The sequence below is a fragment of the Leuresthes tenuis genome, unplaced genomic scaffold (assembly GCF_036924035.1).
Source record: "Leuresthes tenuis unplaced genomic scaffold, fLeuTen1.0.hap1 SCAF_12, whole genome shotgun sequence".
In the NCBI taxonomy this organism is placed as follows: domain Eukaryota; kingdom Metazoa; phylum Chordata; class Actinopteri; order Atheriniformes; family Atherinopsidae; genus Leuresthes; species Leuresthes tenuis.
The window spans coordinates 8782516-8809589 of record NW_027325366.1 but is presented as its reverse complement, the minus strand read 5'-3'; the positions used below and the strand labels follow the sequence as shown (position 1 = coordinate 8809589).

General features: G+C 39.2%; 2 protein-coding genes across 5 annotated transcripts in view; both read right to left on the bottom strand.

Moving 5' to 3' along the window:
• The window catches only part of pgap1 (post-GPI attachment to proteins inositol deacylase 1), a 113041-nt gene that overhangs the window by 40339 nt on the left and 45628 nt on the right, over positions 1 to 27074 (bottom strand). The gene's annotated exons all lie outside the window — the stretch shown is intronic.
• The window catches only part of hecw2a (HECT, C2 and WW domain containing E3 ubiquitin protein ligase 2a), a 56853-nt gene that overhangs the window by 25039 nt on the left and 4740 nt on the right, over positions 1 to 27074 (bottom strand). For 2 of the 4 annotated variants that reach the window (XM_072396527.1, XM_072396528.1), the window contains exons 2-16: positions 20292 to 20932; positions 16416 to 16523; positions 15018 to 15112; positions 14423 to 14489; positions 13823 to 13992; positions 13592 to 13731; positions 12541 to 12641; positions 11590 to 12449; positions 8523 to 8829; positions 7494 to 7586; positions 2394 to 2544; positions 1862 to 1968; positions 1614 to 1738; positions 1263 to 1448; positions 949 to 1083 (exon numbers count right to left, since the gene is read on the bottom strand). In XM_072396527.1, coding sequence (XP_072252628.1) covers positions 949 to 1083; positions 1263 to 1448; positions 1614 to 1738; positions 1862 to 1968; positions 2394 to 2544; positions 7494 to 7586; positions 8523 to 8829; positions 11590 to 12449; positions 12541 to 12641; positions 13592 to 13731; positions 13823 to 13992; positions 14423 to 14489; positions 15018 to 15112; positions 16416 to 16523; positions 20292 to 20670 — 3024 coding nt within the window. In that variant the 5' untranslated portion in view covers positions 20671 to 20932. The remainder of the gene's footprint in view (positions 1 to 948; positions 1084 to 1262; positions 1449 to 1613; positions 1739 to 1861; positions 1969 to 2393; positions 2545 to 7493; positions 7587 to 8522; positions 8830 to 11589; positions 12450 to 12540; positions 12642 to 13591; positions 13732 to 13822; positions 13993 to 14422; positions 14490 to 15017; positions 15113 to 16415; positions 16524 to 20291; positions 20933 to 27074) is intronic. The other 2 variants (XM_072396529.1, XM_072396530.1) reach the window with 2 other exon arrangements.

Genomic DNA, 27074 nt, shown 5'->3' with positions numbered 1-27074 from the left:
AATTCATTATCTGATACTGAGAACATCAAAGAAGACTTTAGATTTCTCTTGTGAACTATAATGACAGTGCAATGGTAAATTCAATGTTTGCACATAAATCGTGTTTAACCATTTACCTCTTAATTAACACCCAGACACAATAATTGTTTTTAATCATTTGCCTCTTAATTGCCTCTTCCGAGTGTGAGACATCCCCCCGGGTGGTGTGGTAAGGTGACGGTCAAAACAAAAGACCCCCACAGATTAAAGCCCCTTCCTCAGGTATATATGTTTTAGCTACCCTTTGTCCTGGGTCTTTTCTCCACCGTAATCGCTGAGGTGTTGGACTGACCTTTTCCTTGCAACGAAAATAAAAAGTTGGCCGGCCAGCAGAAAAAGAGAAGTCTCTATTTAATTTCTCATCAGAGGTAATAGGAAGGGGAAAAACTTCCACGACTTACCTTTACGATTCATTTGAAGTACAATACACTACTTGTTTTACACACAAGCGTGCTTCAAACTAGAAAGTCTGATTTTAAAAATAACTAAGCATTTTTCCAGTGTGAGGTTGTGAAATTCTTTAGTGCTATAATAACTGAAAACAGTAATAATGCATTTGAGGGTAAAAGATAACTCTTTTTGACATTTTCAGGCCTGATCTCATTTATGTCATGCTAACTACAGGACCTCTGGCCATTCTTTTTTAGGTGGGGCTTTTAGCTTTTATTCAATATTGACAGTTAAGTGTGAGTGAGACGAAGCAAATGGTCTTGGATCAAAATCAAACCCAGGCTAGCTGCAATGTGGCTTTAAGGCTTATGCAACACTATCAAACGAGCTATAGAGGCACCCTGGCTGTAGCTACAATTCGTAAACTTAGTAAGTATTTTTTCCTCCAAACTGGTGTCTAACATCCTGTATCTGTGTGAGCCTTTACGCTGAATCCAGGTGTGGTGGTTTGTCTCTCACCTCTCCAGCACTGTGGCTGCGCTGGCGGCTCAGATGCTGGCGATGGGCAAGCAGCCCAGTGGAGCGAGAGCTCTGGAGGGGTAGCCGGGGGTCAATGAAGGTTGTTGAGCGACAGTTGTGATCCACAAAGAAGGGCTGAGGTTTGAGATCCAAATACAGATCAGATATGAAAATACAGATCTGATAAAAGCAGTATTTAGAAAAAGAAAAATATTAAACTACTGGACAACTGACCAGAGATTATAATTACAGGATAGATCAGGGTAAGCGTTATCCCTTGTCAAGGCAGACCTTCCAATTGCACAGAAACCCACCTTCCCAGTATGGTCGTGCTTCATCTCCCAGCCCCGGGGTAGCTCCAGCTGCTTGTTGGCAAACATGTTTAGAAAGGTGACGAGGTCGCGGTTGTGCTGGTAGCGCTCAAAGTAATGAGCATCTCTGCGCACCTTACTGATCATGTGCTTCAGGCAGGTGTTGCTCGTAAACATGCGGTAGGCACTCTGGTGTAAAGAGAGCGGAGTCAGAACACAGATCAGAAAAATGTCAAAATGGATGAAAATGTCAATAATATGTGATAATAAAAGTGGGTTTTGTTCTGCCAGCAGCCTAAGAGCTCTGACTCTTGAGCTTAAAATATGTCTTGTATATAAATACGTCAGACTGACAGGGTTAGAATGCAGCACGGTGAAGAAGTCAGGGCTGCACAGGAACTTGGCGCTGGGTGATTGGAGTAGCAGGGAGAGGCGCGAGCGGCCGCTGGAATGAGCGACTGCGCTTTCTCGACGGTACTCTGTAACAAATTCAAGATAAAGTCAACGTGACAGGCAAGGAAGACACTCAAAGCAGCTTATGTCATCGAAAATGTTTTGTTTTTTTCTCCATGCTGTTTCTATGTTTGTCTACTGAAACTCACCAGAAATAGAGTGGGGCATCATTTCACCCTCTGCTTCAGGAAGCAGGTCAGTTGAGCTTTCCTCAGATCGATCACTGTTGGTTATTGTCCTCCTGATGCTTTGATATCTGTGATAAAGCGTAAATAGACAAAAACTCCTTGTCTATACCGAAAATAATAAAATAATATATTCAAATGGGGATTTTTCAATGGGGACAGAATCAGGGAAAAGTTCTTCTCCTCTTAAAGATTTTACCTTTGTTCATTCAAAAATATATTAGTTAAACAACTGAAAGATAAAAAGACATAAAGAGCCAACCATAGGCTACTTTCACTTGAAAAAGAACACATAAAAACGGAATCTAGAGTTTTTTTTCTTTTAGGTGCCAAATTTTGCTTTGCATCCTTGTCTATTTAAAGCAACTTCTAATAATGGTGACCATGAGTTCTGTGGGCTACTAAATATGTCCATATAGTGTTTCTCACTGCTCATTAATAAGATATCCCGATGATCATTCCCATCATCAGAGTAATTTTTCTTTTCAAAGCCCACCTGCGGTTAAGCTGCTCCATCTGCTGAATGGAGTTGGAGCGGGTCAGGCCCTGCGGGGCGGGAGGTCCAGTGGGACGCTGCCATGTGGTCGTCCTGTTCACATGGTCCACAAAGAAGATCCTTCCATGGCTGTCGATCCTAGCCTCCCAGTCTGAGAGGCAATTAATAATGGATACAAAGCAGGAGTTTAATACCTCAAGGGGACATAACTAAAAATATATGTTGAAACTAGCCAAGATTGAAGTAACACAATATAAGAATTTCATTCCTGTTGCAAAAAATGTAAGATATTTCAGACCAGTTTTAATTTTCTTCTGTTAATTAAATTCCTAACTGAATTAAATAGATTTGTAAATAGCTGATGTTCACTCTTTTGTTGCAATCGGCTCCAAAGGATTCACATGCTGTAGTGGGTGAAGGTGAGAAACATAAAATTATAACAGCGGAGGTGATCAAAATGCACGTGAATTTAAAAAATGCAGTAGAAAATGAAGTAAAAACAGAGTGATAATATATTTAGATTTATTTAAAACAGATTTAATTAAAACAGAGCCATTTCCACAAAGTTTAAATGATTATTCATCATTCATAATACAAAACCTGCCATTAAATATATATGGAAAGTGCCCTCAAGTGTGGACATAGCAAAAATAATTGAAAACAGGTGAAACAATGAAAGCCTTACATACTAGTTTTATCTTTTCAGTTTTATCACCTATAACTGCACTTTTCCTGAATTGAACAGGACAGACATCTTGACAACAAACTCATAAACTAATTCTAGAAGATAATTTCTTGTATCAAAATGTTGCCATTATCTGCATCAAACAGTACTTTAAAACAAACTGCATATGCAGTATAAATGCTGGTATCTTGTATACACTGCATTTGGTCACTCTGTACTGTTAAATTTAGAAACATCTTTCTTGAGCATGTTAGGATGCTAAAATGTACTTGTAAGTACAAATGGTTTCTATATAAAAAATATATACATTTATTTACAGTTTGGTACTAATATCGCATTACACCCATCTAGACAACACAGACACATCCCCCTGAGTGGCAAAAACATTCAATATATAACTACAAGTGAATCATTTTGGATAAAAGGTTGTTGGTCTCGCAAGCAAAATTCATGAGGCAAAGACTGGAGGTTTAGATGTCTTGTCATACTTCAGAGGCAGGATTTGTCAGGAAAATTAAGGTGACAAATACCCTAATCAGCACTGTAGTTGTCTACAGACAGGTTCTTTACAAATAGTTTTAATTTAATTCAAACCTTTGTGTGAAAACTGTTGACATGGATGAAATAATAATAATAATAAAATGTCAAATCCACTATGCAACCAATGTTATGTGAAATGTTAGTTATGACTCATGAAACAGTTAAAACATTTTGGCCTCACACTTTTTTCCTCTTTATCATGGTTTGTCATCAGACATTTCCTGTTTACTCAGAAAACATTTTACATAAACCTGGTGGTCAGTATCGCAAATGCAGTTTAGGAGTAGTGTTTATCCACCCATGAAAATGACAACAATAAACTTAATCTGAAATATTTGGAGCAAACATTTAATCACTTTATGAACAAATTTCATTTTCAGAATGCTCCCGTTAATATTAAAGTAAAGTAGTCATGTCAACCAGACATCTAACCTTCATTCCCAATGCAGACCAAAAGCAGCGTTGCTACACACATTTCCATCAAATACAAAAACACCCCGTTCACACAGATTATTACTGAGGAATTCAAAATTTCATATTAAGCTCTTTCAAAATATTGAAGCCTACAATAATGGCTTTCACTAAAGATCTAACATACAATGCACAAAATCTTCACTACAAATCCACATTTCAAAGCCTGGATTCCAGTTGTCTTGATGAATTACAACAATCCAATTGGCTCTTCACTCTTCAAGTTTTGTAAGATTCTAAAATGAAAACAATGAAAACAGCTATTCCCCATTTTAGAGGTGTTTTGAAGCCAAGCAAACTGTCTACAAGCATTAAGATGACTTCCTTTTTGCCTCTGAGTGGGAGATTACAGAGTACAGTTACATGTTTTTCACCTGTCTGATGACATCATGTCCATTCCCTCTAAACTGTATGTATTCACTTATTATTCAACCTTCGTACCTACTTGTAGCTCTACAGTACATTGATAGATTCCGAGGAAACAGAGTGATTTGCTTATCTAAATAAATATCAATCATGAATATTTTGCAGTGAAATAATTTTGTATGCATGAGTTGACTATCCAGATAAATCACTTTCAGAACTTCCAGGTATTAATTGAATTTTGAATTGAATTTTAATGATAATTTAGTATGATGACAATTTTGTTTTTGTTTTTGCAAATTGTAGCAAACTCAAGTGTGGATTTAATGTGGAACCTAATCTTTGGGAGGCCCCATCAACATCCCTGTGTGGTAATGTTGATCCAAAGACACAGATGGGGGATTTCCACAGCAGGAAGACACACACTACCCTCTATTTACAACAGCCTTTGTTCTTTGGAGATCTTTCCCACTAGTTCTGTGCCATAAGTTATCTGGAGGACATTAAAATAACATCTATCAAAAGCTAACAGTGAATAACCAAAACCTCTTCTTCTGAGTGAAGAGCCTCAGACAAATGTTCCTCCCCCTACCTAGACATGTTAACCAAAAGAATGCCTTGACACGTGCCTTGGCCTTTTATCTAGCAAGACAAGAAACAGACCTCTCACCTCTACCAACTATTTTCTTTAGATTCACTTTCAGTTGGATTTTTAAAACTGTTTAAAATGTGTTTTATACCCTTGTAAAGGTTCTTTCAGTGATATCCCAAGCTGCATTTTGATAGATTTTCACATTTGTATTTCATATAATAAGGAAGAAATCATTATCTAGGAAAAACATTTTCTATGGAGACATATTACCACCTACCACAGTAGAATAGAATAGAAAAGAATAGAATAGAATAGAATAGAATAGAATAGAAATAGAGTAGTTAAACCTAAATTAATTAAGTAACCAGACATTTATAAGAAGTCAACTGTTAATCAATGATCATTGTTTTTTTTTGTGGTCCACTGTTAAACACAGGAACATAACATTGTTTGGTTCTTTATGTATATGTCGTAACTTTACAGATATCCATCTGAATTTGAGATTTCAAGATCCCCACCCGTAATCCATGTTATTTTAGTTTAGAGTATGTGTCATGTCTTTTTATTTTATACGTTTATTTTGTGCCTTTATTCTTATATCTTAACAAGGTGTGGTGTTTTCAGAACCCTCTGAACGAATGTGTGTTAAGACAAAAGAATGGAGAAATTGAGTCTTCGTTTCATTAAACTATTAACACAAGAATTAAAACTTACGTTTTTAAACTCACACCATTATGTTTTCAAGCATATTATTGGTTGAAAGTTGAGCCTAAGCCAGCGTCATGTCCTGCCTCCACGAATCAAACTCCGTCAGAAGAAATCAGAGTAAGAGAGAGAAAAGAAAGAAGAATAAAATAATAGAAAGATGTGTTTTTTTGTTTTTCGTTTGTCCGTCGTTTTATCTCATCTCCATGTCAATTATTTTTCGCCATGCGTTTAAACCTTCGCTGCTGCCTAATACTACAAAGAGTAACATTTTTCCCTGCAAAGAAAGCCAGCATAATCTTATCAACTTTTTGTTAATAATTGTTCTGAATTGAAGTTCACCTCACCAGAGTTGGTTATTTGACCAAACAACCAAACCAACATTTTTGATGGTGAGGTCTTGATATCAAACCAGTCTCCGTGGCAACGAGAAGTCCCAGTGGAGAAACGAGACCTACCACAACTTCCCAGGCATGTTCATTTTCCAAGGAAATTGATCCACAACCAGCTGACTACTGAGAAAGGCCCAGAGACAGCGGACTGAGAGAGACCCACTTGGATATCGTTGGCCATCGACCTGGTGTGTTCACAGCTGACTAACTGGGCTAAGTGCCAACCAGTGTAAGGTCTACCATCTTCTTCTCTTTTTCAGACAGTACGGTGGTGTTGAGAGAATTCACTGATAAAATGAAAATGCCTTCAAAGTTGATAGTAAATAGTGACTAAAATTAAGACCCAATTTTAGCAATTCTGGCACATTTCTCCATTCATAAGGTGTTTCTTATACCACCACAGAGTTTGTACTTTAAGGTTCATGTTTTTGGTTATATTTCATAAGTTGCTATTGAATGTTTCTTTATGTGAGAACTCATGAAGTTGAACTGTGAGACTGAGATAAATTAATTTATTCCTTCTACCGAAGGATGGTGCTCCCGTTATTGAGGTTTATTTAATTCAATAGTGAGAACACTATAAAATACATAATGACTTGACAAATAAAGTCATCATGACTAGAAATGGAAAAATACACCTGGTCTGGTGAAACTCTGCCCCTCTTTGTCATTATTGTTGAAAAAGATACAAAGATACAAAATCCTTCTTTATGCCATTTAAAAAATGTTTCTCTGCTCTAATAAAATCTCAGTTTTATAATTGCACCATTATCTGACAAAATCACAAACCAAATTAAACCCATCTGTGCAATGATTAAGGCTACATTCAGAGGTGTGCTGATCTCCCTGAGAAAAAATCAGAAATCAGACAAATGTTTTTCCACATTCCACAGCCTTTTAATGCACCACAAGGACAACAGTGCACATGTGCAAGCATCTTATAGGCACTGCTGCCTTTGATGGAGCAGAGTAGAGGCAGGGAAGTTTGTTTCTGTTGTGGGGAAGAGACCTGATCACATGAGACAATCTTTGGCAAATAAATCGCAGAATTTTTCTACTTTGAGAAAAAGTCCCTGAAAGGTCTGAAAAGTAACTAAATGTGGCATGATAACCTTAACCATTCATTTTTAATCTGTTTCATTACTTAATAAGGAGTCACTGATTCCATGAGGAGATCATTCTGTGGGTGCTGCTTTCCGCATCTACAACTCTATTGTTAGGCACTCTCACGATCAACAACAATAACAATGGTTGTACAACAGACACAAAAAAAGACACTCTGCTACACGCACACACACACATACAGAGCACATCAGACAAACAATAGGGTGCATGCAGACACACACACTCACTGGGAGGAAGAGGCTCGTCCACACGCTGGTATCGATGAATGTCATGACGCACAGAGGGAAGTGAACGGACAGGATGGCCGTTGACGTGGGTTCCTGAGCACAGACAACACACAAAAATCAAGACAACAGAAAACAGAAAGTAATTTTTGTTTTCAAATGAGATGAAAATGATAAGTACTGTTTTGAAGTCAAACTAATTAACTAAATTAATTGAACAAGTTAGACATGTAATTCAGACCAAAATATCCAAATAACATAAAAAAAATAACTTATTTTTAGGGCCGGGACTCAATTAAAAAAATTTATCTAATTAATTAGAGGCATTGTAATTAATTAATCGAAATTAACCGCATTTTTAATTGCATATAAATATTTGTTCTGAGAACAGTGAGAAGCAATGTTTTCACATGGATTTTAGTATACTTTAGTATACATTGAATATTTTTTTATTTTTTTCAAGGTGGTACTTAACTAACCGTGCTCTTATCGACACTTCCATCCATCTGTCCGTTTTTTAAATTTTTAAATTTTTTTTATGCCTTTTAATGAACAGGGCAGATAAAAAGAGACGGAAAGCAGAGAGAGGGGGAATGACACGCAGTAAAAGGCCGTTCGATGCGGGATTCAAACCGGGATTCAAACCGGGATTCTAACCGGGGCCGACTGCAGTGAGGACTGTAGCCTCTATACACGTGGCACCTGCACAGCCCACTACTATTCTACCGACCACCCCATCCAGGGGGCCAACCACAGCGGTCTCATCAGCTTCTTCATTCATGTTGGACTATTGTTCACTATGGTTTGTTGTTGTCTGAAGTCATGAATGTTAGTTGGTGCTCCAGCATAATTGGTATGCCTGAAACTCATTCAGTGAGAAATGTTTGAGGGTGCAAAAATAAGTGCGATTAAAATGCATACATCTTTTTTAACACATTCAGTTTTATGTAATTAATTAATCTTAATTAACGTGTTAAAGTCCCAACCCTACTGATTTTACAGATGCACTCTGATTTGCTGAAAGCTGGATACCTTCCTCGCTTTCTGTTTCCGTGGCCACTTGCTCTGAATCCACAGATGCAACCTCCTTATGCATCTTTGTCTCCTTTCCTTCCTGCTCTTCAGCCACACCCCCTGCAGCCTGCAGGCTCAGCCTCCTCACGCTGATCTCCTCGACCTCCTCTTGCTCACTGGCAGGCGGTACCTCTCCTTCCGCGTCTGTGGCTGCAGCTTGCCCACCACCACCTTCATCATCTACAGTTTGACCGTTTGGGCTGGTGCCTGACTCTACATTTCCCCCAGGGTCTATAGCCGTCTCTGCTCCTTCCTCTGCTTCCTGCTAAACATAACAAACAAATAGAACAAATTATTATTCCACAAAGACACTGATCCAGGATCACATTGTCAGTGGTTCATATTAACTCAGATTTATGTAGATGAAAGAAAAACTTCAGGAACAATTTACAGCATGAAGCATGTATGCATATACAAGTCATCCACTCCTACTGCTGCAAAACATCTGTCAATTACGAGACGGTAGTTTGTCTAAATAGTAGCTCTATTAACTAGTAATGTTAGAAATAATAGAAAGTTTGACTTCATGTAAATATACAGTGGAGTATGGGTGTGACAGCTAGTGTTGCTTTCGTCAAACGAAAATTATGACTAAATATCATCGTCAACAAACCTTTATCACGTGACAAAAACGAGACGAGACGCAACATAAATGTTGGTCATGTGACGATAACCATAATTAAATATATAGTGCAATATTGTTGATTAATAAAAACGAGACTAAATGTGGTTAAAAAAATAAAAAAATGTCTCTTCATTTTCATTGACCAAAACAAGACGAGACGAAATGTTATAATGGTACTTCGTTTCATTTAGTCGCGTTGTAATTATTATTTTGCAGTATTTCTGTTTCTTGTGTCTCACTGCGCAGTAGCAAGCGACGTCACTTTCTCAACTCGCTCACGGCCTTATTTAGAAGACGCAGCTGCTGTGGGTTAACAGACAACCAACTGACACAGAGAAAGGGAGCAATGGCCGGCCAAACGGGGTTTGTCATTACTTCTAACATGTTTGGTTGGTAAAATAAATATGTTGTAAATTCAAATCAGATCATCTTCCGTGTCTGGAATGGATATATTCTTGAGTCTATAAGGTAACAATAATATAATAATAGGACAACCTTTGAATTGTGAAATGAGTTTGGCTAAAAGAAAATTTTGGTTTCATCTATATTGCTAGGCAGTTATACTATATTGACTGAGTTAAAGAGAATTGCATTACTAAAAAGAGACTAAAATACAATTTTCATTGACTAAAGGGAGACTAAAATGTCATCAGTTTTTGTCGACTAAAACTAGACGAAAATAGTTATGGATAATTCTGACTAAAATGCTCAGACTTTTAGTCGACTGAAACTTGATCAGACTAAATGAGTATGAACGTGACTAAAAATAATAAAAACTAAAATGACAGCTTGACACAAAGACTAGACTGAGACTAAAATTAAAACAGGTCGCCAAAAACAACACTAGTGACAGCTTAAAAATAAATGATCACAGGACATTTCTAGAAGAAAAAGAAAAATCAGTAAGAAGGGGAAATAGCACTGAGGCCAACGAGTTATCTGTTCCTTGAAAATCATTGCTAGAACAAAACAGCAAGACAAAATGATGTCCAAGTAAATGACTGCAAAAGACATGCATTTACCACCCAACAGGATAAGCAGAATGTTGACGCTTCGTTGACTAGTTAAAACAGTTTTTCCCAGAATAACAAGAAACACATAAACTGCTGAAGTTAGGGAGATGCTGCTGCTCAGTACAATCTGCACACTATGGAGACACCAATGCCACACCAAAATAACAAAGAATGTTTGTTCCTTACGCAGTCCACATTTTCAGTTTCCTGTGGCCGACAACAGGATTTATATGATGATGTCAAGTCAGGATGAGTGTGGCTTCCTAAACTCAGTCAAAGATACATGAGATATAGCCAAAAACTAACTCAAGTCAGGCACAACAACTGACTTTTGGGTCACATCTGCAATAACTGAGCCAAAGTGGACCAGGTGGCCCAGATTAAGCAAAATGAGTCTGCTGTCTGGGCCATTTTAACAATAAAATCTTAAAATAATTTACAACAATACAATACAATCTACAGTGCTTGTTTAAAGTTAAGCGCTACACTTCTCAAATGTAAGTTTTTGTTGGTTTCTTGCTTGTCATCACTGTGCATGTAAAGTCATATTATGATACCGTCTCAGCCAGTTTGCCAACTCTGCATTTAAACCTGGTTCCTCCCCGCCTCAACAAATGAAAGATAGTGAGCAGTAGTGGTGTTTTATTTGGAGAAAGGGAATGCAATAGCAGTAACAGCTTTTGTACGCCAGCTTCATATTTGTTGTGTGACATTCTAAGTGTGATATAACATTATGTCAGTCACATATTCTGAGGTTTTCATCACTCATTAAATATTTTGTAACGGTTTTAATTTTCTGCAATTTTCACATCAAATTCTTCTTGAAAGTTGCTTGATAACATAGATTCACCTTATATAAATGTCATTATTTCAAATGATATCTGACAATTACATTGTCTCCCAGCACCAAGCACTTCATATCAAACAATGTAAAGAATACAGCTTAATCTAACAGCAATGTATAGATCACCCTGTACAACAGCAGCTTGTGGTGCTTAATCATTTTTGTTAGATGATTGATTTAAAAAATGCATTTGAAAATGATGGAGTTGGTGTGCAAAGGCCTTGAGTCAGAGAAAGAAATCATCACTTACCATCTGTTTCACAGAAAAGGCATTCAGAAGCACAAATTAACATGTCCATATTTCTACACATTTCCACACAAAATCACAGGGAAGTAATCCATTGGCAGATTGTGTGTCAACTGATTCTGAATGTGTGTTTTGCTCAAGCTCAGCCAGCCAGAGAAGCGCAGGAGGACAAACATAAAAACTGATTTTTAAAGCATCTCTAGAGAATTTGGCTTTTTTTCTGACTTTTTACAAACTAAAGGTAAAATTATAAACACTGGGTAAAATCTGGGATAAATCCCAGTTTATGAACTTACCACAGCAGTGGTTAGTGTGATTGGACAGCTCTCTGATGATGAGAAGACAGTCTGTGGTGCTGTTGCCATAGAGCAGGTGTCAATATCTGATGAGGGGTCCTCACCAGGTTCCAATCCTTGCCCAGTTACCTCTTCACCCTCTGGAAAACTAGTATGGGTTCTGGCTTCTGTGTATGGAACCTCCTCAACCTCAAGAAAAACATCTGTCTCCAAAACGTCTTCCAAGTCCAGATCTGCCTCTACATCCAGGGCTGCTTCTACCTCAGGAGGCACATCCTCTGTCATAGTGCCCACACCCGCAGGCTCCTCTTCCTGCACTGAGTGCTCCAGTTGCTCAGGTTCCTGCTGAAGATCAGGAAATGGGTCATCTTCATCAGGCCCCCCAGCATCTGAAGGTTCTCCATTCATCAGCAGTGGTGACAATGGCACCGGAACAATGTCATTAATTCCAGACCTCTCCTCGTCCTCATCTGAATCGATGTGCAACATGGCACTTAGCCTTGTGTGTGTGGGAAAACTAGAGCATAATTTAGGTGATGCAGCACCAAGAGGTCTCTCACCAGGGCCTTTAGGGGCCTCAATAGCATCCAGACCCTCACTGAGTGACCTCTGGAGCATTTCATGGCCTGAAAGAATTTCAGGTTCCACTAGTCTACCCTCTGCTCCAACAAGAGACAGGTCTTTTTCCAGACAGGCTGTGGCTCCACCTTCCCACATGCCTTGAGACCCCTGGGACCCAGTAGGAGATGGGCCAGCCGAGATCACACCTGGAAGATGATGGGGCAAGTCCTCATCATCAGATGGAGTTCCTGGAGCGCCATTCAAGTTTGAAATGCCAATGATAGAATCAGGAGAGGCACCTAAAGAAGACAGGGAAAGTTACATTTTAACACATATAAAGTTGATTATAAATAAAATGCACTGTTGAGTCGTGTTCAAAATCAGAATTACCATCTGGGCCAGTTGAGGTTAGCTCAACTTTGAACTGCAGCTGCCCGCTCACATGTTCGGTAGGCAGGCGCCGACACAGGGGGAAACTCACAGGCTGGACCCTGCATGAAAAAAACAAAGAGAATTAAATATATCATAATACGTCATCATGGAGTGGCCATATGGAAGCAAATATGTACCATAATTCAAATTAAAATGCATTAACAGAAATGCTTTTTCATTTCAAGCTCATAGCTGCATTATTTGACTCATGAATATAATTAATAATAGATCATCCAAACTGCATTTTCATTTTCTTCTTCAAGACTGCTCACATTACTTTTTTGTTTTCATGCAAAAAATGCAACAAAAAAAAACGCTTTCCCACAAAAATGTTCCATAATCCAATTTGGATTTGCAATCCCAAAAGGTGCAGGAGACACCTGTCGCCCCCTCTCAGGGAACACGGCGTTGAGTCGCTGAAGGACTAAGAGCACGTTAGCTTGGGCAACTTCGTTGACATCGGCGTCTGTGACGGCAGAGTATGCAGCCAAGTTCTCTATAATCTGCTCAAGTCTGTCACAGGAATCCGATTCAGAAATTGTATCTAACTCCACATGGGAAGCTAATTCTAACAAGGATTGTACGATGGTGTCTGGGAGCGCAATGTTGTGTGCAGGTGAGCCCAACCAACCCAGACTAACTAACCCTAACCCACTGACGTCATTCTCCTGCACCGCTTGGGATTGCGAATCCAAATTGAATTATGGAACATTTTTTGCAGGGACGGGCATGAAAATGAATACAATGAGAGCAGTCTTGAAGAAGAAAATGAAAATGCAGTTTGGATGCAGCAGCTATAAAAAAACAATAAAAAATGCAGCTATATTCTGAAAATGAAAAAGCATTTCTGTTAATGCATTTTGAATTATAGTACAAATTTGCTTCCATATGGCCAGGTGTGCACCAAACAATAAGAATATTACAAAGAGTTATCCGTCCAACTGATATTAGGCTTTCAAGGACTGTCAGTGAGGTCATGTTTGCATGTCTCTGGACATCTGTTACTTACCCTGGTATTTTTTCAATGAGGCGTTGCACAGGGATAGTCAGCTGGCCAAGGAAGCGTTTTATGATCGGTCGGCTTTTTGCAAACTTGTCTTTCACCTCAATGTAGAGGATATCTGTCATCAGTGCCACAAATGTGTATTTCTGTTGAAAGGAAAACATGTTAACAAACTCTCCAAGTTGTGAAGATCACCATTGACTGATAAAGTCTTTGCAGGAAAAATAAGGATATCACCTCTCCGTGCCAGACAGGGTTGGTGGTGTTCGCGATGATGGCTGATCGTCGTTCCTGTCCGTGATGGCTGAAGATGGGGAAGACACTCCTCTTACCAGGGTGGATGGACATTTTTAGATATGGATCAGGATTAAAAAACATGCCCTTTTTCAAGCCGGCGGCACGAAGATCTGCAACAAAACAATGACAATAACTAGAGCCAAACATCAAAGCAAAGAAAGTGAGGGTCTCTAGCCATTTCCAGTTTATCCGACTAATGACTTGTAGAAACATAATGGCTGGCAGGGGAAAGTGGCTGAACAAACTTGATATTCTATCCTTGTAAACTCATGAGAAGAGTCCTAACATTGACCGACTTCAGTAGAAAACTGCTAACATTCTTCATCTATCTCTGGCAGGAAAACACCTCTTTCAGTTCCAAAGCAACTGTGTTTCTTGTTTTCAGTTTACTGTAAGGTTTCCTGATGGTACTGAAAGGCAAGGACGAAGATAACTCAGCTTAAATCCAAACATCTGGTCTGTGTGTTTGTAGAATTTGATAAAGTTACTGGTTCTCCCTTCTCTATTGCCCTAACTTTAAAAATATAAATGTAAGCTCACCTGTCAAAGTAAAGCTGATCAGTTTCCGAGGATGCTCAACGCCCACCTGCTCTGCCAGCCCCTCCACCTATGAAAAAAAGAGAGAACGTCACACTCCCAGCAACCCTTCACAAACATCTAAATGGCAATAGATGAGAGAATATGAGAGATTTAGTGAATCAAATGTACTAATAGCAGACTGTGGTCTTGTAGCAAGGATGCATTGCTCAAGTTTTCAAGAATTGATTGTGACAATGAGTTACATGTCTGCCTGAACAACATGGCTCAATTCTGTGCAGTTCATGTGTCCTACTACTAATTACTGGACAATTTTCAAAGAATATCTTTGACTTGTTGGTATGTTCAAATAGCATCCATCCAGTGATGGGTGCTGAGCAACAACCATCATTTTGGCGACTGTCATATCTAGGGTATCAACAAATTATCACAACTGATAATTATCACAACTGATTATAATACTTTGATGTCATCTTCACCTAGCAGTGCTTATTTTAACCATAATATTAAAGCTGAGCTTAAACCTGAGAGGGCATATTTAAATCTCAGAGTGATTCAGCACTCTCTCACACACACAGACACACATAATCAAACACACCAGGACTGCAGGATTCTTAACAGTGATGCAGGGGGTCGTGGCTCTCAGTGCTCCGCTCACTCCATGGTAGTACTTGAAACAGATCTTGGTTTCAGCTGTAGAGGAAGTACAGGGGAGTTATGTAATATTGAATATTTAATTATGAATTGATATTTGATTCATTACAAATATAAATAATTTTCTATATTGGTTTGGGTACACTTATGATACACAAAATCAGACGATCCCAACAGTGATTCACCACAAGCCAACAGCCCTTTTCACACAATGGTTGCATCTTATTGGTGCAAAAATATGTCCATTTTAAATCATTGCAATTCCTTTGGCAATTCACAAAGTTAAAACAGAGGGATCTTATCACCGCATCAGTGTGTTTCCACACGAAAAGTCAGCAGCATTGTTGGTAAGAATGGTGTGTCCTGCCGTACTGGCTTTCCCTTATACACACATGCCAATTTGGCTCTGTGACCACCTCCGCTGCTGGCTCATAGACGTATTGCCAGAGCGTCAACGTCAGGTCCCCTTTCTGCCTCTGCGTTTACACACAGAACACTTATACATAACAAAGGTCCATCAGTCCCACCTTGAAATTAACAGTTTGAAAAGAGCTTGCTACCAAAACGTCCCTGACGCGTGATTTTTGACACCACCAAACTTCTTAAAAATATGCTGTGGTATCTGGCACCAAGCCATCTGTAGCAAGTCCTATAAGATACAAGAAGGGGCCTCCATGGATCAGACTTTATAGTCCAGCATATCCTACAGAAGCTTGATTGGACTGTGATCTGCAGAATTTGGAGAAAAAGTATACATCTTGAACTCATTGTTGAGTTCCTAAAACCATTATGGTATGGCAGGGTGCACTGTACTGCTGAAAGAATCAACTGCCATCAAGGAATAGCATATCCATGAAGGGGTTGATTAACAGCAATGTGCAGGTTGGTAGTAAATGTCAAAGTAATATCCATATGAATGACAGGGCCAAAGGTTTCGCAGTTGAACATTGCCAAAATCCACATTCCCCACTGGCTTGCCCTCTTAAAGTACATCTCACAAGATACTATGAGCGATCTTGCCATAACAATTTGCCCCATGCAAATGCCAATCAAATCGATACTCTTGCCTATTTTTTTTTCTGGTTCCATAGTCTTCATGGACAGAATGCTTACTTTCTGCCTTACTTTCTGCCTAATAACCCACTGACTGCTCCAATGCAATGAGATGATGAATCTTTTTCTCTTCACCTGTTGTTGGTTGATCAGTGTACTTTCAAGTTAAACGTTGCACATAAAATCCCTTTTGCAATTTATACCCATAAAGCATTCACACTTTGGTTTGGTAAATATTTTACAATATATTCAAGAAACTCACACTGTGTAAAAATATGTGGAAACTTACGCTCCATAAAATAGGGCCCCGGCTCCAACCTCCAAACAATCTGACCCTTCTGGGTGCCATTCACTCCTCTGTTCTTACAGTCCCACACATTGGATGGACTGGTTTCATCTGAAGAAAAGGAAAACTGTTAGTTATAGTAAATATGGAGGTTTGCCAATGCAAGGGTTAGCCTATTACATTCTTGCTGTGTTGATTTCAGATGAAAGGCTGTTAAATCACTTCACAGATGTCACCTTTCAAATTCTAGATTGTGCTTTGTAGTGCAAATGTGCAGCCAAGCTTCATCTGATCTGACTTCCAGTGTGTTTAGTCTGCAGATTCTGTACTCCAAAACACAAATTTGCCTTTAATCAGTGAAATCAATTCTAAAAATAACCTCCCAATAACCTCCAAGCAGAAGGGCAAACTCTAAACTTCCTTTGAGTTTAAAACATGGAAGGGGAATTCCGCTGTTCCTAGCACTTTTGCACACAGATTAATGAAGGTCTAAACGCAGGAAGGAGTGTGTACATGTGTGTGCATTTGAAGGAGAGTTGAGGAGGGTAAGGTGGACTGCATATTACTGAATGTCTGCTTAGTCGAGGAAAGTGGTAGCTCGTCTGAGGTTCAAGATTCTGGAGCAGGTAATGAAGTCCTGGCAGCCTTATGATCAATACAGAGTGACCTGACGTCCAGCCCGGCACCAACAGTTCACACCACTCTTCCATCTGGTCGGAGGTATAGGCTACCAAGGGCAAAGTGCAATAGATACAAGCTTTCCTTTGTCCCTAGTGCAATGAACGCACTCAGCCAATAATTAAATCATTCATGACACTTTAAGCTGCACTGGAATATATTTACAACATTTATTTTCTATATTTATCATTCCATTGTTGTCACATTTTAATGGACTACACAGACAGATTTCTTAGTGCAAGTGTGGCTGAGGTTTGTTAGGTTGTCTGTAGAGTTGTCTTTTTAACCACTGATACAAACAAAATTTCCCTGTGGGACAATAAATATTTTAACTTGAACTTCATTTAATTTCAATATGCAGTTTTGTATGAGCGCTTTAGAAATGATTTCGTAAAATTGATTCTATATTTCCCATAATTTCAACATACAAAGTCTACTCCACTAGAGCAGAGACTGTATACAGTGGATGAACATAATCTTCCAGTATCACCTTGAAATTGACGTGGAAGTTCCTTAAAGTTCAGTATCCCTGATTCAGCAATTCAGTATGTTATTTCTCTCATGAAATTTTTGGTCAAGTAATATTTCCTTCAGCTGATTTAATTCAACACCATTTTCCACAAATCCCAAACGACTAAACCAAATGCAATAGCAGGGAGGGCATGTTGTTCAGACATTTCTGTTCAAATGGTGAAATGGCAGGGACTGAACAATATATATTGGGTTTTTGTTAGTACAGATAGACTGATATGAATTCAGGAATTTTTGAAAAAAAAAAGGCTAGCCTCCAGGTGACATCAAGACTCAGTTCTTTATTGCGTGAGAGAAACAACCTAGAATTCATAGATTCTTTATGATCGATTATGTGCTGGATGTACAGTCTTTCTCCTGTATTACCTTTCACCACCATGGACAGATATGCCTGTCAGTTTGAGTCTGATAGCCTTCTTCAGCACACAGGTCAATCTTTTTCCCCCCTGTCAAATTCCTGTCTCTAAGCAGGATTAGCATACATTATCGGAGACCACCCTACTTGCCTCTGAGACGTGCATAGTTTGTGATGGGGTGTGTGTTATCCTATACTGAGGCAGAGCCATTACATGTTGACTCAGCCTCCTGTCCTGTGTAAAGTCTCAGCAGCTAATGTTTCAGTATTGACTCAGAGTTGGAAGCCCTAGAAGAAGACTCTTCTTGGCTAGTCTCAAGGTTCCAATAATAAAACCCCAGGATCAGCTGAAAAGCTTTGAGGACAAGATGGGTCAAGTCAGTTCTGTAACTGAATGCCTTAAAGCTTCCAAAAAGAAAAAAAATTAAATAAAAAAGATTTTGGAAAAAAAGCACAAACAGTACAGATGGGGACTGAGAAAATAGTCAAATAATAAATTGAATAATTAATTAATAAATAATAATAAAAGTATATCCTTTGTTTCCTTTTGTCCTGCTGATCTATATAATATGTGCACCAACTGTGAGACATGGACTTGGGTCAGATAGAGTCAGAAATTTAATTAACTACAAACCAACCAATCAGATTTCAATTAGGTCAGTTGTTACAGCTATTATTATTCCTACTATGACACAACATTTCTGCAGGGAAAAATGAGATTGTAGATTCTAGATTGTACAAGGGAAATTGGTAAATACTGAATTTTATCCAATATTTTGTTATCATTCATAACAAAACATAATATCAATATTAATTCCGATACTGCAAGAAGATCTGGTACTTCAACACTCTTTTTGGGGGAAAAAACAAAAACAACTGTTTCAACAAGATTTTATCTTCTCATATGTACTCATTATGGGCCTTCCTTTTTGTCACTCATCACCATCAATCCAAAAAATTGAATGCAAGACTTTTTTGTGAATATCTTTTCTCTGCCATATAGATTTATTGAAGACAAGATTTTTAATGTGCCAACATTCAGTTGGAGAGAGACTGAAAATCATTTACTAAAACAAATCTACAAATTCTCCCTGTTTTAGCACTAAAAGTGTTCATATAAAGTGCCTGGCACCAGCTGGCTAATGGTTGCTTTTGATAAATAAATCGTGTTTGTAAAATTTTGCTAACTCTATATGAGGGATGTATGCTGTATACATAGATATATACATAGACAATAAGTAGAAAACTACAAGATGGACAGCTAAAACTTTACTGTCAGACATTTTCATTGGAGCTGTCCACTGATAACATTCAGAAGAGATTAAAGCATTGGCCTAAGATTTGGAAAATGATTTCTGTGCAACTGTTGAATTTTATTAACCTACTGCAAGCACAAATTAGAAAAAAAACACACTACCTTGGTAACATAACTAATATGAGGAACTATAATTGCCATTTTCATATTAACCTAATGTATGAAACCTCAAGGAATGTAGCAAACCATGTTCAACATGAATTAAAGAAATGCTGTAAACTTTGACCTTCAACTTAGAGAGCGAAGAGACTCATCAAATCTGGGGCCATTTTCAATGCTAAAGATCTAAATATTCTTTTTTATCATGGAGAACTATGGGTGCTCACCAGCTGTTGAAGATATTTGAGCTGCTGGATAAGCTTCCATCATAATATTCACTTTATAGAATAGTTACGCTAGCAAATTACAGCCACACTAAAGCCCAGGGAAGAGACTTTGATATTCTGTGAGAAAACATTGCACATGATTTGTGGACCTAAGTGGTAACTGCCTCATAAGTCACATGACGTACATATAGCAACATAAAGGGTCACTCAAACACTGGTACAGAAAAGACGCAGCTTTTTAAATTCAAGACAGTTGTTTTTTAAAAAGCACAAATTTAAAAGAAAACTCCAATCTATTTGATTGTAGTAATACATATTTTGTAATATGTGGTTATATTGTAGCTCAAGGATCACAAGCGCAAGATCAATCAAGATCAATCTTTGATCAATAAAGATGTATCTTTAGGCACATTGTGAATTATCATCCAATCAAATCATGAAGCAGGAAGAGCAGTTGCCCATCAATCGGAAGGTTGGTGGTTCAACTCTGGCTTCCCCAGGCTACATGTCAATGCATCCTTGGGCAAGACACTGAAACCCACAATGCCTACTGATGTATCCATTGGTGTATGAATGGTTAAGACGTGTGTATGAATGGGTGAATGTGGCAAGCGCTTTGAGTGGTCAGTTAGACTAGAAAAGCACTATACAAGTACAGTTAATATGAATCTCACCAATATGGTACAGCCCAATCCAGTCAGTAGCATCCACTTCCTCCTTGATGTCCCAGGATATGACAAGGTTCTGGCCTCGGTTCAATGTGTATTCCAGAGTGGATGCTGTTAGCGAGGACCTACTCTGGGAGGTTACCAGGTCTGTATCGCTGTTAGCTCGTGTAAGCCCGATAGGACTGCTGACAACAGAGGCGGTATCGACGGCTGCCCCACCCCTCTCTGCCAGCGTCCGCAGGTTTTCTGGACTGAGGGTGTGCCGCAGGTGAGGGCTGCGCCTACGAGGGGCTGACAGATGTTCACGGCCTCCAACTGCCAGGTTGGGTGGGTTGTGGGAACGAATTCTGGGTGGTAAGACTGCTGTGGCAAGGGAGGGACGCATCTTGTGGGACTGGTGATGAGCAAAGAAGATTTAGTAAAGAGGAGGCGGTTCTTATTATATGGACTAGTCATCAAACTAATGATGCATTTTGCTGATTTTAGTTGTGAGTTAGTGTGAAGAAAACACTGGAGTTTTGAAAAATATCTGCTGTTTTCCTCCCTTCAAAGGCTCCCATCATCTTCCCTTTTTTGTGCTCTGTCAAAGTTGAAGGTGTACAACAACCGTTGCAGACTTGATTATGTTATCCAGTGGCAACAACAACCTGAAGATGGGGACAGAAAAAAGAGATAGACAAAAATGAGTGACAAAAATAATTGTTCCCACACCCCAAAAGTAGTGATTGCATATTATGAGTTGAATTTAACTAATTATTTAACATTTATTACCAGATAAGTTGTTTCCTGTGAAAGAAACAGTCTACTAACAATCTGGCACTACCATGATCATTAATTTCTATCTGACATTCCTCTCATGAAAAAGAAATGTTGTAGCTAGAACTGTGCACAATTTTCTCGTTTCCTCGTTAAATTATTGCTCACCATAATTAAAATGGAATATAATACACCAACTGCTAATTTTAAATAATTACAAAAATAAGTTTATCTTATTGAAAGCTGTATCTATATAAAACCATTGGAGAAGAGACAACCCTTATACTTGCAGTCATACAATATCTCTCTACCTTCTGGTCCTATGGTTTTGACAATGTCGGCTGCCTAAGTAAAAACAAGAGAAAGAGAAGACAGGCGGCTGTATACCACCCAAGGAAGCTCTTTAATCCACATATATCAGTTTGGGAACTGTCTGGGGAGCACTCAGTGGGTTTACATGATGAGATTAACTCGATTATAGCTATAGTTGGGTTATGCTCCTTATCTGAGCAAGGGTAATTATCCTTTGTTACATGGCGGTGAATGAATCGAATCACTGGCACAAAGCATGCAATACCACAGTAGATAAGTGGCGCTGTACCCATTTCACCACCAACAACAACAATACTAAGGCATTCGAGAAAGATGGCGACCGAAGAGCAAGATGAAGTTACGTCCCTCTACATTTGTGATGAGTATAACAAACGCGATTCACAACGGCGCATTCTCCATCGCGTTGTTTGTTTCTTTCTGAAGGCGGCGACAACAACAGTAATATCGTCTCCTTCTACATCCGGGTGACGATCGCAGGCAAAAATCTCGAGCATGTGCAGAACGCTCGATCCTATCCACTGTCGCCTCCAGGCACGTTAAGTGGGCAATCAGATCGAGTTATTCCGGGGTCTCAATTTGATCGCAAGTAACCCAATCCGATTCGATTACTTGTCGGATTAAGCTTGTTACATGAGCTGAATAACTCAATCTTATTGTGATTTAGCCATTAATCCGATCCGATTGCCCGTATGTAACCGCACTGACTGTCTCAATCTAAGCCATTTTGTTTTAAAATAAAGATTTCTCCATCTAGCCTGAGGGAGTTGGTTTCACATAGTCTGAAAAGCAGAGTGATTTCTCACATTTTTTAAGGTAGTAAATTGCTTGGTAATATTAAGTTAGTTTAGGCCTGGTGCAGTTGCTGGAAAATTACGCAGGTTGTAGTCTATGGTAAGCCCTGATATATTTGGTATTTGGTATGACTCAAATGCTTAGTTGCAAGTAATGCAAAATACAGATAATCCATCAGGATCTTGGTTCAAACTCCTCCAGTGTCACTTCTGACCTTCACCCACCCGCTCACCCCTTTTCTTCCTTCGAGCTTCCCACCCTCTCAGAGATCTCTGACCTCATCCATAAGTCCAAGCCCACCACATGTCAGCTGGACCCCCACCCCACAGTTCTGATTAAATCCTGCCTCCCCTCTCTGGCCCCCTTCGTTTCTGCCATCATCCACTCCTCTTTCACCACTGGAACTGTTCCTACATCATTCAAAACCACTGCAATAACCCCAATCCTGAAAAAACCTGGTGCTGATCCTACCAACTTCAATAACTTACGTCGCATTTCTAATATGCCCTTCATTTCCAAAATAGTCGCTACTCAACTCCGCTCCCACTTATCACTTAACAATCTGTAACAGTTCCAGTCTGGTTCCAGTCTGGTTTCTGTCCACTCCACAGCACAGAAACCGCACTTGTAAAAATCACCAATGACCTCCTCATGGCAGCTGATTATGGTCTTCTCACTATCCTCATCCTCCTCTACCTTTTATACCATCAGTCACACCACCCTCCTCCATAGATTATTTTCCATCGGCATCACCCACACTCCACTCGATTGGTTCAGATCCTACCTCTCAGACTGCACTCAAATCCTTCTCATTCCAGCCTTCTCCTGTCACTTCAGGTGTGCTTGAGGGCTCTATCCTGGGGCCCCTCCTTTTCATCATTTACCTTCTTCCCCTCTGCAATATCTTCTGTAAGTACAACATCAGTTTTCACTGTTATGCGGTGACACCCAGCTCTACCTCTCCAGTAAACCCACCTCTTATCTCCCACCCTCATCCCTTGCTGATTGTCTAAGACATAAAATCCTGGTTCTCTTACAATTTTCTCAAACTAAACAGTGACAAAACTAAGGTTCAACTGACAGTTTCTCAGTAACCATTGACAACTCCACTGTCTTCCCCTCCCCACACGTTAAGAGTCTGGGTAGCATCCTCGACAGTACTCTATCTTTTCATTCCCAAATCAATAACATTACCCGGTCTGCGTATTTTCACCTACACAACATCAACTGCCTCCGCCCCTCCCTCACCCCCCCATACCACTTCTATTCTTGTTCATAGCCCCGTCACTTCTCGCCTGGACTACTGGAATTCTCTCCTCTCCAGTGTCACTCACAAATCCCTACATAAACTCCAGCTAGTCCAGAATTCAGCTGCCCGCATCATCACAAGGACCCTCTCCATCCACCACATAACCCCCATCCTACAACAGCTCCACTGGCTCCCAACAAAATTTCAAATTCAATTTAAAATCCTCCTCTTAACATTTAAGTCCATTTACAGTCTCGCCCCTCCCTACCTGTCTAACCTCCTCCATGTTGCCACGCCCTCCAGCACTCTCCGATCCTCCTCCTCTATCCACCTGACTGTCCCTCCTGCCTGTCTCACCACCATGGGGAGCAGAGCATTCAGCCGCACTGCTCCTCATCTTTGGAACTGTCTACCAGGAGCACTACTTCACTCCCACACTTCAAATACAAAGTCAAAACTTACCTGTTAAAAACTGCCTTTTCCCTATGATTTCATTGGCATTGTGCGATTTTAACCTGATTTTTTGTTTTTCTGATCACTTTGTTTACTCCCCATTGTTATTATTGTTTTTGTTGCATTGTTTTTAACCAATGTACGGTGACCTTGAGTGTCCAGAAAGGCGCCTATAAATAAAATGTATTATTATTATTATTATTATATATTTATATTCAATTAACAGTTTAAGTGTTAATTGTGACTCTTTCTGTCACTTTCATGGGCATGTCTGAATGAAGTTTGCAGAGCAGTAACCAATATGTGAATGAATGCCATTGCTGCTGACTCACTGAAGAAGCCAATGTTACATTAAAGTTATGTATCTAACACAAGAAAAGACCTTAGTCTGCCTTTCTTTTTACAAAGTTAGATGAGATGATCCTTATTCGGCACAAAACCTGATAACTGTCAAACTTACCAATTACTGTTTGTAAATTTGGATAAAGACTCAAGGTCAAAGTCAAAGTCAAATCAAATGTAGACAGAAACTTTCTTAGCCAGATTCTTTGTGGTCTTGTCATCACCACAAACAGAACAAGCATCGACTAACACCCTTCTCTGATGTATCTATTAGAGTAACAATATAAGTGAAATTCTTTATAATGCAAAGATTTTGAATAATTTGAGCTGATTCAAATCCTGCAAAAGGATTTGGCGTATATATGGTATTTAGATTGATCTCGACTTTGGGTCAGAATCAATTTACTTACTTTACTTTGTATTTTGAAAATAAATTATGAAATGACCTTTGCATTGCTGCACGTGGATTGGCTGTCTTTCCAAGGCATGATATTGAAATAAAAGCATTTAACGCAAGAAAGACTGGAAGTCCCTGACTCAACAAGATTACCAAAGCGTGGCCCAAAGACACACACACACACACACACACACACACACACACACACACACACACACACAAACCTCATAGAGGGATTTATGGGAGAATAAAACTTTCATCACAGATACAGGAGTACATAAATCCAGCTCACGTGTGCACATAGCCTTATATGCAATCATATAGCACTGGCAGGGAGGGGCCACATCCATTAGCAGGCAGAGGCTCAGTTGAAGGAAAAATAAATAAATAAATAAAAAATAGGTGTATATGTAACTGTTGAGTAGTTATGTAAGTGCTCCTGTGGCCCAAAATTTTCCCTCCTCCCATGTTTGCCAGGCATTGTCTAACACTAATTTGTAGTGGGAGATGGAGCCATTCCACTCATAAAAGAGAGGATGAGGAGTCTGTGCACCAGTTACAAAAAGCTAGGACATGATCTCATACAAAGGCATCAGGCAATCTGGAATAGATCCAGTCTTTTTCTTTAGAAAAGCTTCCACATTCTATTATAATCCAAACTACTCCACTCTGCAGTATGACCTGGATTAGTGATTGACTGTCAGGAAGCAAATATAGATAACATGTCATATGACAACCACAAAGTTTCCCAATTCTAAGCAGTCTCTCTTAGGATATTTATTGATGTTTTTTGATGTTGACACCTACTTTGCAAAAAACTTGCAAATTGTACTGTGCATCACTGGCAGTGTATACTAAAGAGGAAACAGATCTGCAGCACAGGATCTAATAATAAGATTAGACTGTGCTGGATTGCTGTTTTTCTTGTATTTTTTTCTGGAAGACAATCTTCAGAGAAAATTCCTTAAACAGGAGGACATTGAATTTTTTAAAATATATTTTAGGCGTTATTCTTCAATGTGATAGGCTGTCTTTTGTTGTTGTTGTTTTTTTTTTTAAATGAAAGCAGAGGCTGTGAAAATTTGTCGTGTCTAGTATCCCCTGTGACAGGCATGACTGACAGGCACAATGTTAGCATTATGGCTGTATCTATATCCCCTTACACACATCATGCCAAAAGTATGACAACATGTGGATTCCTCAAAATTCTAGGATGACTATGCCGCTCTACTGCTTTCCACATACAATATGTGTGCTGAAAATGTTTTGTCAGTGCCGTACAGTATCATACACATCTCCACAAAGATCTGCAGAGGCAAATTATGTTTCTAAATATTCCCCACTGAATATGCATGTGTGTGTGTTTTAAAGCACTAAAACAACTGCTTGGGTGATGTTTCTGTGATCAAGCCTAAATGTTTGTTGAGATTCAGAAGAAATCAAATCAGATTCAAATCTACTGTACCCAAGAGCCAAAATAATTGAAAACAGCAAAAATACTTATTTTGACTCTATGTTCTGTCTGTGTTCAGAACATATAAGTTTCAAGTTTATTTACTTACATAGCCCTTTACAATGCCCAAAAGGTACCCAAATTGCTTTACATGCAAGTCATAAAACAGTAACCGACATAAAATAAATAATTAAAACAAAGACATAAGAATAGTTAATAAAATAGTACATAAAATGGTACATAAAACCAACCCCAAACACAAAACCAGTATAAGCAAGTGTATTAAATGACCTAAGGAAAGGACTTCTCTAGTTGCCGATAAAAGCTAGACTAAAAAAGTGGGTCTTCAGCTTTGACTTAAAAAGGTTGAGGTCTGTAGCAGTGCGAATGTTGGGGGGCAGTTTATTCCACAATCTGGGGGCCGCAACGGTGAAAGAGCGGTCACCCCACTGTTTACATTTAGATCTAGGGATGTCTAGTAAAAGCTGGTCTGAGGAGCATAGGGCCCTGCCAGGGTCCCGGATGGTTAGGATCTTAAAAACAAACATCAAAAGTTTTAAATCAATTCTAAAACTGACTGGAAGCCAGTGGAGCGACGAAAGGACTCGCGTCTGGACGTGCTGGTTAAAAATCGAGCAGCAGCGTTTTGTACCAGTTGAAGACCTGTGTCAAAGGCAGCTGTGAGGTCCAGGACCACCAACACAGCGGGACTCCCTGCATCCACAGACAGGGCGATGTCATTGTACTCCTTCAAAAACGCTGACTCAGTGCTGTGTCGGGATCTAAAACTGGACTGGAATTTTTAGAGAATATCGTTTTTCTCTAAGAAAGACTGTAACTGGTTAAAAATAACTTTTTCCAGTACCTTTGACAGAAAGGGTAAATGAGAAACCGGTCTAAAATTAGATAAAACAGAGGGGTCAAGATGCAATTTTTTAAGAAGGGGTCTGACGACAGCATGTTTGAAAGCAGCTGGGACAGACCCTGACAAAAGACAAGTGTTGATAAAAACAA